At 39.9% G+C, this 12265-nt stretch overlaps 1 protein-coding gene across 2 annotated transcripts; it reads left to right on the forward strand.

Annotated features, from left to right (window-relative positions):
• The first annotated feature begins 6089 nt into the window (after positions 1-6089).
• On the forward strand, positions 6090-12134 carry GINS2 (GINS complex subunit 2). Of its 2 annotated transcripts, none has more exons than XM_042480731.1 (5): positions 6090-6463; positions 7516-7630; positions 8448-8547; positions 9511-9637; positions 10500-10746. In XM_042480731.1, exons 1-5 carry the CDS (start codon positions 6374-6376, stop codon positions 10584-10586), a joined length of 519 nt encoding a protein of 172 aa, XP_042336665.1. In that variant the 5' UTR covers positions 6090-6373; the 3' UTR covers positions 10587-10746. The 2 variants fall into 2 exon arrangements, with proteins under 2 accessions (XP_042336665.1, XP_042336664.1); XM_042480730.1 differs by lacking the exon at positions 10500-10746 and adding an exon at positions 10766-12134 and having other exon boundaries at positions 6137-6463.
• Positions 12135-12265: the final 131 nt, after the last annotated feature.

Below are 12265 nucleotides of genomic sequence, written 5' to 3' on the forward strand. Positions count from 1 at the left end.
GTTAAGTGAATGCAAACAACAAAATTATGGGATTTTGCTATGACCCATGGATAAGTCAACGGTAAAACTTAGGAGCATATAGCAAGGGATCTAAAGGATGAAGCAAAGCAAAACATTGTTGGAGAACTTATAAAATTCCAGCAGACATAACTCTTTGTGCTTAATCTTAAAGCTGGATGGATGAGAGAGTAGAGGGAGTCAGTGCTTCACATATCAGACTCTTGCTTTTCATCGGGAGATGGTTCCTCCTTGTAAATAAGAGTTCATATACAGTACTTAAATTGACCCCTGGATAAGTCAACTTAGGTTTTTTGGGGTCAGTTTTTTTACCTAAATTTCTAGACTTATACATGCGTATATACACTAAGCTGAGGACAAAGAGGGAAAGGAGAAGGAGGAGAGGAAGCTGTGGCATTTCAATAGCAGCTGAAAAAGTCAGAGGATTAACTGGGACTGTCCCTTTCAATCCAAAATGGTTGGAGGGTATAAACTAGTTTAACCTGAGACAGAAATATATATATAGAAGAATAGTATAAAAGCACAGAATGGAAGAGTTTTGCAGCTCTGAAGCAGTGGTTACTGATTTTGTCCAAGGCCTCATTCCCACTTACAAATAAATCGGTTTGTGATCCGAATCGATGAATCAATCCAACAGCGGAGCGTTGTTCCCACTACATTTCCCCTGATCGCATTTCCCCCCAGTAAAATAACCCACGTGGTTCACATTCACAAATGAACTGATTCAAAATGGATCCACTCCAGCTGGCCAAAGGGCAAATTTAAATCCATTCTAATCCTCATCTGGTTCATACATGCGCGGAATTGATTTATCCAAAAAGATGCAGGAAAAATCAGTGTCAAAAAGACACAAGCTAAATGGGTCTGGTGCATGGCCCCCCTCTCCAAATCGCTCCGGTGATTCGGTTCAAGTGCAAACCATGGTCATTTAAAACGGTTCAAACCGATTTGCAATCCGGTTTAAAGGGTAGTGGGAATGAGGCCTGAGAAAAGAATTGCAGTGACAGTCCATGATTTTATAGGAAGAGGTTAATCTGCATCTTAGAGAAAGAATCACATTTTCCCAACCAGAAAATATTTCTGTTTGGAGAAATGCGATCTCCTCTACAATCGAATATCTCTGCGGAAGGAACTTGCGTGGCACAGAACTGATAAGAGAAAACAATTGTGTTCATTATGCGGGAGCTGGATGGAAGGAAAGCAAACAGAACATCAACATTTGTTTCAATTACTGGTGGCTTTATTTGATCACTTTTTAATACACTTTATCCTCTCATTTCCATGATGGCATCCTTTGGCTCGATATCAGGGAACCTCAACTAGCCATAAAGATTTTGACTCTGCATCCAAAGCCTCAAAATCCTTTCCTCCATTGCAAATAAAACCTAACCAACAACCTCTGTGCCCAAATGTACAGATCCTAGATTTTCTTCTACGCACTTCACATTAGAAATTATTGTATTGCTATGGATGGAATGATTGTTGGAATGACCCTTAGATTAATTACTGCATACCTTTTATCAGTCTATGAGCTGTATAAGAAAAAAACGAATGCACTTTTACTATTTCCCCCGTTTTTATAACATTTGAAACCCATGCATTCTATTTTCTTTCTGCTAGATTTATCCAAGAAGGCTGAAAATCTTTGAATTCAGCGTTTTATCAGACTGAATATTTTGTTTCAGCCTCAGCATGGATTCTCATCTTTGTGAACTGGCATGTTTTGGTGTGGTTTGAAATAATGCTTTCCAAGTCTTGGGGAGGCGGATGGGAATATTTATAAAGCATCATGGTTTATTATGCATTAAAAACGTCCGCTGGGTTTTATGGGCAGATTGTTCTGTTCTGTTTCTATCAAGCTGGATCCATCGTGAACTGTATTTGAAAGCAATTCGTTCTCTCCAGACGTCTAGCTTGAATAGGAGAGCCATTCATAGATAACTCCGTGATTTTTCCAAACATTGTTTGCACATTTGCACGTTTCTCAGAACTTCTTGTGTGTCTTCAAGTCATTTCTGACTTATGGTAACCCTAAGACTGAATCTGTTGTGGGGTTTTCTCAATGGTTTGCCCTTGCCTTCCTCTAAAGCTGAGAGAGTGTGACTTGCCCAAAGCTATCTATTGGGTTTCCGTGGCCGAGCGGGGATTCGAACCCTGAGTCATAGTCCAAAGCTCAGACCACTTTGGAGTTTATCAGACAAGGGAAATTGGAACTATAATCCAATGGCAATCTGAGCGCAATCATGGGGTTTCACGTTATTGCGTGATAGACTGCCACACACAAATTCGGGCAATGGCACGCTATTCTGGGGCAATGGGAAGCCAGTTCGAACACAATGCACATTCACCTAATTGCGCTGAACTAGCGACTTTAAGTGAATGCGTTCTGGCCCCGCTTTCTTTTCATTTAGATTTAAGAGAAATTCCTCCCGTATGATAAACTCTTATGTCACACTGTCTCTTCTATAAGTGCCATCCTTACATTAATCCCATGCAACATACACAGCCACACAGTTCGAAAGCAGTGCGTTACAAGGGAGGAACGTAAATTCACTGAGTTGGTTTTTGAAAAATGAATTAATTTAATTAAAGCGAGGCATCATGGGGCTGACAAGGGCAAACCGTATCAATATCACCGGACGACGGGTCGCCAGTAAAGCTTTTGCAACAAGGGAGTAATATACTCCTTAAAACCGGTCCCGATAGCAACATGAGGCTTTGCCGCTAAGGAGCGAAACTCAATGCCTCATGTGCGTGACGCGCATTTCGGAGAGAGGGAAAACAGATGGAAATTTAATTTTTTTAATGGCAGCAGCAGATGGCAAAAGGCACAAAAGTGTGTTCACATCATGGCAGAGCCACGCATAGGCGGTGCGTTCGCTGGGTTTGGGAAACTCTATAGAGTGACAGTCGCTCCTCCGAGACACGCAAGAGTTGGGTTGTGGAAATAACCCTAGAAATAACATCTTTAAATACCAGAGTGGTATAATTGTGGGGTGTCAAAGGAGGCCCCCTTAAATCAAGCATTTCCACTAAAGAAATATGGGCTTCATTCCCACAACCTATTAAACCAGATTGGTTTGAATTGGTTCAAACGACCCTGGTTCCCACTTAATCTGAATCGCTGAATTCCGAAAGGGGGGGGGATTCACGCTCCAGACCTATTTAACCCGCGTCTTTTTGATGCTGGATTTTTTCCGTTTCTTCGATAAATCGATTCTGCGCAAGTGTGAACCACAAGCGGATCGGAATCAATTCAAGTTTTCCCTTCAGCCGGCTGGAACCGAATCATTTTGAATCGATTCATTTGCGAATGGGAACCACAAGTGGGTTATTTTGACGCCAGAAAATGTGATCGGGGCAAATGTAGTGTAAACCACGATCCAATGTCGAATCGGTCAATCAATTCGGATCGCGCACCGATTTATCTGTAAGTGGGAATGAGGCCTTAGTGGAAACATACCTAGATGGATCTTCCAGGCTAAATCCAATTATTTGCCCCAAATAGGGCATATACCCTGCAATATTTCATCAGGACCCATGGGGCCAAGCAAAACCAGGATGTGGTCAAAATGGCAAAAGGTATTATTAACCAGGCAAGGTAGGTGCTTCTGCAGTGGTTTGCATTGGCCTGAATCTACAGGGAAGGGATATATTCCAACCTCGCTGTCCAATACTCCCATTGAGCTTGCATCTACGCTGCAGAATTAATCCAGTTCGACACCGGTTTAATTGCCAGGGCTCAATGCTATGGAGTCCTGGGATTTTTCTTGTGGCACCAGAGCTCTCTGACAGAGAAGGCTAATAATAATGATGATAATAATAAGAAGTCAAAGACTTTGATGGTCGGCATCTATAGCTTTTTGTGGTTTGGGGATGGTGGTTATGTGGCCATGTTCTAGAAGAGTTTATTCCTGACGTTTCGCCGGCATCCGTGGCTGGCGTCTTACCAAAGTTTCATTATGAAATGCATTCTCCGAAGATGCCAGCCACAGATGCAGGCGAAACGTCAGGGATAAACACTTCTGGAACATGGCCACATAGCCTGAAACCCCCACAAAAAACCTAATTATTATTATTATTATTATTATTATTATTATTATTATTATTATTATTAATTTTCTCATATACTGGCTTTCATTCTCTCATAATTCCAGGGCAATCAAACTGGATTATTTTTGCAGCGCGGATGTAGCCCTATCCATTTCTTCTTCCTCTCCAATCTTATTCATTTTTGTTTAATACTCATGCAATTCAATAGAATTGCAATTTAGCGACACTAATGCAATTTCACAACCTCGAAACTCACCTGCTCTTCTCTTTTTTGGAAAATGAGGTAGATGGATTTAAGATAAAATTAGGAGAGAAGAAGCAGTAACCCTAACCTTTCCATTCCCCCAATTCACAGTTATTGGTCCCTCTTAATTCGTTGCATCAGATATTATTGGTTCTCCGACCAGGATTTTAAAGCAGAGAAAGGAGGAGTATTTTTGGAAGAGGATTGCTATTAAATGATGGACCTGTCGCAGCTAATATTATTTGAAGGCTTTCAGTTTCCATGGTGCCCTGACAACCTGACAATGCTTTAAATCAATCTTCAATAAAAAGGCCTTTTCTCCCATCCTTCTCCCTTCTTCTTCCCATTTTTGGACATAAAACCTCTGGACATTAATCTGTCTTTGATGCATGCTTGAAAGGTTTTGCAGCTGCTATAGTCTCCCATTTAATCATATATATATATATATTATTATTTTAGAAATTATTTCAAAGCCATGGAATGAAATATATTCCTTGGCTTTGGAAAATAATTTCTAATAATAATAATAATCAAAAATCAAGCCTTGCAATTGCAATTACAAGTCTGAGATGATGAAGGCTATAATTGTTATAGCTAAGAATATATATATATATATATTGATGGTGGAAGGCAAGCCATTTATTTCTTTATCTGGAAGCTATCTTTGTTGTTGTTATCATTTCTTAACTACAACTATTATAGCCTTCATCATCTCAGGCTTGTAATTGCAATCGCAAGCTTTGCTTTTTGAATATTATTATTATTATTATTATTATTATTTAAAATTATTTCCCAAAGCCATGGATTGTTGGATCTGTGGGTATGAAAATAATTTTTAAAATTAATATTAAAATGTTAATTAATATTAAAATCAGTATTAAAGTAATATTACAAATTAATATTAAAATAAAAAATTAAAAGTTATCTTGTAACTTCAATTATCTTATCATTTCTTAACTACAACTTCATTATCTCAGACTTGTAATTGCAATTGCAAGGTTTACATTTTGAATTATTATTATTAATTAATTAATTAAAATTATTTTCCAAAGCCATGGATTGTTGGATCTTTGGGTATAATTTTTTTAAATTAATATTAAAATCAGTATTAAAACCAATATTACAAATTAATATTAAAATTAAAAAAATAATATATATTTTTTTTTTAAAAGTAATCTTTCTGAGGGAAAGGAACATGTAGTTTGACACCTCCAACCGAGAACCCTGGGATTTGTAGTTCTGTGAAGTCCTAGCTCTCTTTGGCAGGAAAGGCTGAAGGCCTTGGTGAAACTACAAATCCCAGGATAGCATAGGCCTCAGCGCTTAAAGTGACTGATGTGAGCCGGTAACCAATCACATGGAAGCGTCCGAGAAAAGAGCCAATCAGAATGCAGGAACTGGGATACGTCACATATATAAGCATTACTCTCCAGCCAATAGCTATTAAGGATAGGCGGGGCTAACTGAGTCCCTGAACTAGGCAAGACCAAGCGGTAGTGGCCGGGCTTTACTGGACTTTCTCTTCCCGCTCAGCCAATAGAAATCGGCGCTGCTTTAAGCCGGGAGGGGAAAAGCCTAGTGGGCGTGGTTTGATAGCTCATCCCAGCCAGTAGTCGACACCGCTACCTCAGAGTGCGGAAGGGAAGGGGGAGGAACCCAAGCATTTCATAGGAGGAAGAGTGGGCAATAACTTTCTCTTCCCAACCAATAGGAGTGAATGCGCTCGCTCGAGGAAAAGCCGAGTCTTTCACTGGACGACGAGGTGGCAGTAAGCGATGATTGCTCGCTGTCATAACCAATGAAACGTCGAGTTGCCTCAGGGGGCTGGGGAAGTGGTCGGGGATTGCTTCCCGTTTCCATCCAATAGAACGTCGAGTTGTCACAGGCGGATGAAATGGTGGGTGGGGGCTGTTGGCCCTCCTAACCAATGGAAGACCCAATGGGCGGGGATTGATCGTTCTCCCAACCAATGGGAGACAGAGCTACCTGAGGCGGTCTCTCTTGATTTTCACAGCCGGCGGCCATTGAACGCTGAACGACGCTGAACTCTTTTTGGGAATGGAGGCCGCCGAAGTGGAGTTCTTGGCCGAGCAAGAAATGGTCACCATCATCCCCAACTTCAGCCTCGACCGGATTTACCTCATTGGGGTGAGCGCTGAGGGCGGCCGAAAGCGGGGAAGAAGGGACCCTGAGGGACAGGAACCGATAAACACAAGGGACTTCTATTCTATGGGGAGGAATGGCAGCCTGACTCAACCTGGAGGCCCACCACAATTCCCATCATCCCCAGCAGCCTACATGAGGCTATAAGGCTTGCAGGGAGTTTTTAGGGTTGGGATTGTATTTAATATATGTATGTGTGTGGCACACACACACTATAATTAATTAATTGCACATTAACATAGTTATTTAAATATACATTAATTATATATTAACTAATCATAATATAATATATAAACATAATATATAAATTTAATTATATATATAGTATTGTATATATAATAAATAAATCGAATTAATTATATATTAATATATATATAGTTATTTAAATACATATTATATATTAATTATATATAATATATACACATTTTATTTATTTAATTGAATAAATATGTATGTATATGTATATAATATAAATAATTAAATATTGATATATAATTAATAGATTGTATGTATTTATATACATACATATGTATATAAATATATAAAATTAATTAATTATATATTAATATATTAGTATATAATTATTTAAATACATATTAATTAGACATTAATTAATTATAACATAATTTCATATTTATGTATATTAATAATAAAACTATGCACCCGGATTGCAGTTTCCCTCTTCTCCTGCCGCTTCCCTCCTTACCAAGCGTTATCATCTTTTCTAATGAGCCTTTTGTTGTTATTTGTTCAAAGAACAGTAATAATAATATTGTTTATTTCTTATTTTTCAGCTTGATTTGCTCTAGGACTCATTTATTCGTTCATTTTAGGAGTCCGCGGTATTCATAGAACTCTTCTCCGGCGCCACATTTCTAAATGAGTGTCTTCCTGTCAGTTTTCTTCACTGTCTTGGTTTTACAACTGTACATAAAGACTGGAAACATTATGGCAATGGATCTGTTTAAATGAATGGAATACGTAATATAAATGACCCAAGAACCTTAATGTTTTTCCACTGTGGTTCTCTTTTGTAGGGGGACCTGGGTCCCTTCAATCCTGGGCTGCCTGTGCAAGTGCCGCTCTGGCTGGCTATTAACCTGAAGCAGAGACAGAAGTGTCGACTGATACCTCCAGAGTGGATGGATGTGGGTAAGGAAGAGCTTATCTCCTCTTTTAGTTATTGAGTTAGTAGTTGTGGAGTTGTCTCTATTGGTAGGAGCTAGGCCTTGCCACTAGAGTCAGTTGCTCATCAGTTTCTAAAATGTGTCACAGTTGCTTTTTTAATGGTTTACATATCCACATAGATATTGCTGCATTTCAGTAATAGTTTTGCTTTAATAGAACTTGACATTTTAAAAGTCTTCTCATGTCAAGCAGGACTCTACCAGACAGCTTTGCTTATGTTGTTCTGCCAGGGTTTTTGAGTGTTGGCGAAAGGTGGCACCTTAGTAGAAAAGCTGGTTTACTTTTTCCCAGTGCTATAGTTTGCTAGACTAACACAGACATAGGTTAATAATAATAATAATAATAATAATAATTATTTTTATTTATATACTGCTATTCCACAATTATCAGCGGTGAACAGCAAGTAAGCTAATTAGCAAGTAAGCTAATTTGCCCCCAACAAAATCTGGGTACTCATTTTAGCGACCTCGGAAGGATGCATGCCTGAGTCGAGCTTGGGCCCTCTTGCTGGTCTTGAACTCGCAACCATGTGGTTTCGAGTGAATGGCTGCAGTACAGGCATTTAACCACTGCGCCACCAGTGTACAGTAAAATTGCAATACAATACAAAAAATTGCAAGGCTTCTCTCCCCCTCAAGATGGTGGTTGGAGGTTAATCACTTTGCTCGTTGCCAAAGTCATCCCATTGGATCTTGACATTTGCTGTTTTGCTTAAAAGATTCCACCTTCAGCAACATCTTGCTCTTTGTAAGCCATCCTTCTCTTTGTCTGTCCTTTCTAGAAAAGCTGGAGCAAATCCGAGAGCAGGAGCGCAATGAAGACACTTTCACACCGATGCCTAGCCCTTACTACATGGAATTAACTAAATTGCTGTTGAACTAGTGAGTAGGTTTCCCACTGTAACACACTCTCACTTTGTTCTTAGTGGAAAGACATCTAATGGACAAATTCTTATACTGTTTATGTACAAAAGCATCCAGGTCATGTCAGATTCGAATTTGGGAAACAGGAGAGAGTATTACAGTGTGCAAGGTGCGAAAGTGCAGTAGTGCTCAGATTTTGGTCCTCCATATATTTGGGACTACAGCTCTTGGAAGGCCTGGCCAGCTTGGCTGGTGGCCACCGATTCTGAAAGCTGAGGTCCAAAACACTTGGCGGACCAAAGTCTGAGCACCACTAGTCTTGCCTGATGTGTTCATCTCTTTTAACATGCATCAATAGTGCTTGTCTTGGTAGCATTTGTCTTTTTTCTCCTTTGGGACTCTCCACATTTACTGGGGTTAGGGGCACAGGACCCCCGTGAATGGGGAAAAACCACAAATATCAAAAACACTGTGTTTTTACCTGAGAGAACACCTCTCTAGGAATCTCTAGGTCCTCCAGTGCAACTCTGGTCAACATCTGCCAGCCATTGACTATAAAATTGCGCTGGAGGAGCTATAAATGCCCAATGGAGTATTCTCTCCAGGAATCTTTAGGTCCTTCAGTGTGACTTTTGGTCAGAGTTGACCATAGAGTTGCAGTGGAGGACCTAGAGATTCCTAGAGAGTGCGTATTAATAAAATCCGTGAATAATCAGATCCGCAAAAGTCAGAGCTGCAAGCGTGTAGGGATGAGTGTACTTTCAGTAATACAAGGTTAGATTGTTGGAACATTAAATAGTGGCCTATAATAAAGCATGTTCAGTGGGGGACATTCACTTGTCTTTGAAAGAATGAAAAACAATGTTATTTATTGTGCAGAAGCTGAGCAATATTGCTTGGGTCCAAGCTTTGTTATACTGATCATTTATAGTGTTTGCGTCTTTCACAGCATACACTGATAAATTTTCCCCTTTTCATTAGTGCTGCAGACAATATTCCAAAGGCAGACGAGATCCGAACATTGGTTAAAGATACATGGGACACTCGACTAGCAAAACTCCGGTTGTCTGCAGATAGCTTTGTCAGACAGCAAGAAGTGCATGCCAAGGTAAAAGAAATTCATTATAATCTGATGAGTTATTGAACAGTGTATTTGTTAAGCCAAGGGTTTACAAATTCAGATGTTGTCATGATCTGATAGTAAAAGTGATTGTGACTTTTGTTAATAATAATAATTTGTTTTATTTATATACCGCTATTCCAAAGATCATAGCGGTGAACAGCAAGTAAGCTAATTAGCAAGTAAGCTAATTTGCCCCCAACAGTCTGGGTACTCATTTTAGCAACCTCGGAAGGATGCAAGCCTGTTAGGCTGTAGACTCCTGTTAGCTAAGGAAGTAGCAGGTTTCAGATTTTTACTACAGGTATATGATTTCTTTCCTTCTTGCTCAACTTTGTATTGAGAGCATAGCTAAGTCTGAAGTTGTTTCCCTAGTTATGATTGATAGTATACTATGTTCTTCTGAAGTGATGTGCATTTACTTTGCTATGGAAGTGTTATCAGTGAGCTCTTATCAAATGCACTCCCTGCTTGTGTGCATGATAAAACAAGTCTCTCTTTGAAATATTATTACACTTGTGTAACTCGTAAGCTGTAGTATGTCAAGCAACTTTTGTATTGGCTTTTCTGAATTGGCGCAGGCTTGGCATAGCTTCCGACTGCTTTTGGTGCATGCGTCATCTGCATGCCTTGCCCCAAACGCAGCCCGAAGCCAGCACTTTTGCTTCTATGCTTTGGGCCTCAGACTTCCAGAACTTAGTGCCATTCACAAACATTGGATTGCCACTCTCCTCAGCGTCAGCTATCAGGGCCAGTGAGGAGGGATCTCTAAAGCTGTAGCCCAAAACAACTGAAAGACATCTGATTGGGGAAGGCTGGACTGAAGTTCGTTTCTGTGGGTGATGTTCAGTTACAGGTAGAAGTCGGTAAGAGCCATCTTGACCCCCATCCTACCTTCCAAATTCTACATGAAATACATCTGAAATCACAGTGGTAGGTTTTTTTTCTGTATCCTTGTTTGGAATATTCTGGAAGAGAAGCATAAACCTATATAGGCTGATGTTCTGGACTTCCAATTCCCGTTAGTCCCAAGGAATGCTGAAGCTGTGGTTATTCTCAATATGATCACAGTTGTCGTCGTCCTTTTGTAACACGTATCCCCTTGTCTCTTACAAGCTGGATAATCTGACGTTGATGGAGATCAACACAACTGGTGCTTTCCTCACCCAAGCTTTAGATCACATGTACAAGCTCCGCACAAATCTTCAGCCTGGAGGGAGCACACAATCCCAGGACTTTTGACAGCACAAATCTGTACATTGACTTTCTGTACACTGACTTTGCTCAACAGTCTTTCCTGAATCTTAAAATCAGTCACATCTATAGTATTACTCACCTTTGGTAAGTTTCATTGAAAGCAAAAAGTATTTTGTGGTGAATTTTGATACAGTGTTTGGTAGTATTTGCTTGTGGGCAAGTTGTGCAGCATCTGCCAGGGTTACAAGGGATCAGTTTGTTCTGAGGGCCATGGCGTCTTGCTCCAACAACCATCCTTAGTAAATACATGTTTTGATCCAGCAGCATCCAGGTGCCTGTGTTGCTGTGGCTGTCATTCCAAAATGAATTGGTTAGAGTTCTTCACCATCCTCTTTGCTGGATGGTTTTATTCCTTGTCTTAAACTAGGAGGAGGTGGAACCAATTAGTCCTCTCTCCGAGGGATCCAACTCCTCGGTGGGCCCTATTTTCTTGTGCCTCCAGGAGAAATGACTGAGTCTCTTTTAAACACCTGGCTGCACAGCACTCCTGTGGGCCTGCCTCAGAGTGATATGTAACTGCTAACCCATCTTTCCAGAGTGGCATAGTGCTGCTACTTGTTGTAGTCAATTTGTCAGCTGTTCTTATATGTAAAGGCATTCTTCCTAGCAATACGGGATCTTTTTCCTTGACAGCAACTACGCAAGTGTAGTGCTTTTGTGTATGTGTGTCTGCTAAGAGGGAGAATGAGACACTCGGTGAGGAAATGGATCCACAGAAATGAGGCACATCACTTGATTTGGTTTGTCCTGTCTATCTTAACCCTGTATTCAAGATTGTCCTCTTTTCTTTCCTCTAGTCTTTTGTTTGTTTCAGCTGGATCTCATTTTAATTACATAGTTACTCATTGGCTGGTAGTGGCCAGGCCATCAGACATATTATGACTGTTCTTAGCTGTCAGATTATAAACTATAGGAGATACTAATAAGAGAAGGGTCCAGGCTAAATACCACTACACTGGTAAGTGCCAATGAGATGTTTTCTTAACTAGACAGCAGTTAAAAGGTGCCTTTGCTTATCTCTCAATACTGTGACCTCTGCTGGCTGGCCATGGGATATTTCTCATGAAAAAGGAACACCTAAAGAAATGTAGCATTTGTAAGTATTGTGGTTTTGATACCTTTTAGAGAAATGTTTGGCAAAAACTGAATGAAACACTTGATACCTAGAATGAAACAATTGATGTTTAGAATGGAATGATGTTTGGAATACAAAAAAAGTAGTAATACAGCTTGCCTTTGTTCCTTATTGACCCTTTTAACTCTCTTGGTTAGTGCCTTCCCCCTCTCTAGGTGTGAAAACCAACAATTTAACCCCTTGAGAAGTATATTTCTTTTGCTATTGCACTGTGAATTTATTAA

This window comes from Sceloporus undulatus, chromosome 8 (genome assembly GCF_019175285.1).
Source record: "Sceloporus undulatus isolate JIND9_A2432 ecotype Alabama chromosome 8, SceUnd_v1.1, whole genome shotgun sequence".
Taxonomy (NCBI): Eukaryota; Metazoa; Chordata; class Lepidosauria; order Squamata; family Phrynosomatidae; genus Sceloporus; species Sceloporus undulatus.

Bases quoted from the DNA above. Each gene is read 5' to 3' on its own strand.
- GINS2 (XM_042480730.1), top strand. From the start codon at position 6,374: ATGGAGGCCGCCGAAGTGGAGTTCTTGGCCGAGCAAGAAATGGTCACC. The intron at 6,464-7,515 runs GTGAGCGCTGAG...TCTCTTTTGTAG, and splicing joins ACCGGATTTACCTCATTGGG to GGGGACCTGGGTCCCTTCAA. The intron at 7,631-8,447 runs GTAAGGAAGAGC...TGTCCTTTCTAG, and splicing joins TCCAGAGTGGATGGATGTGG to AAAAGCTGGAGCAAATCCGA.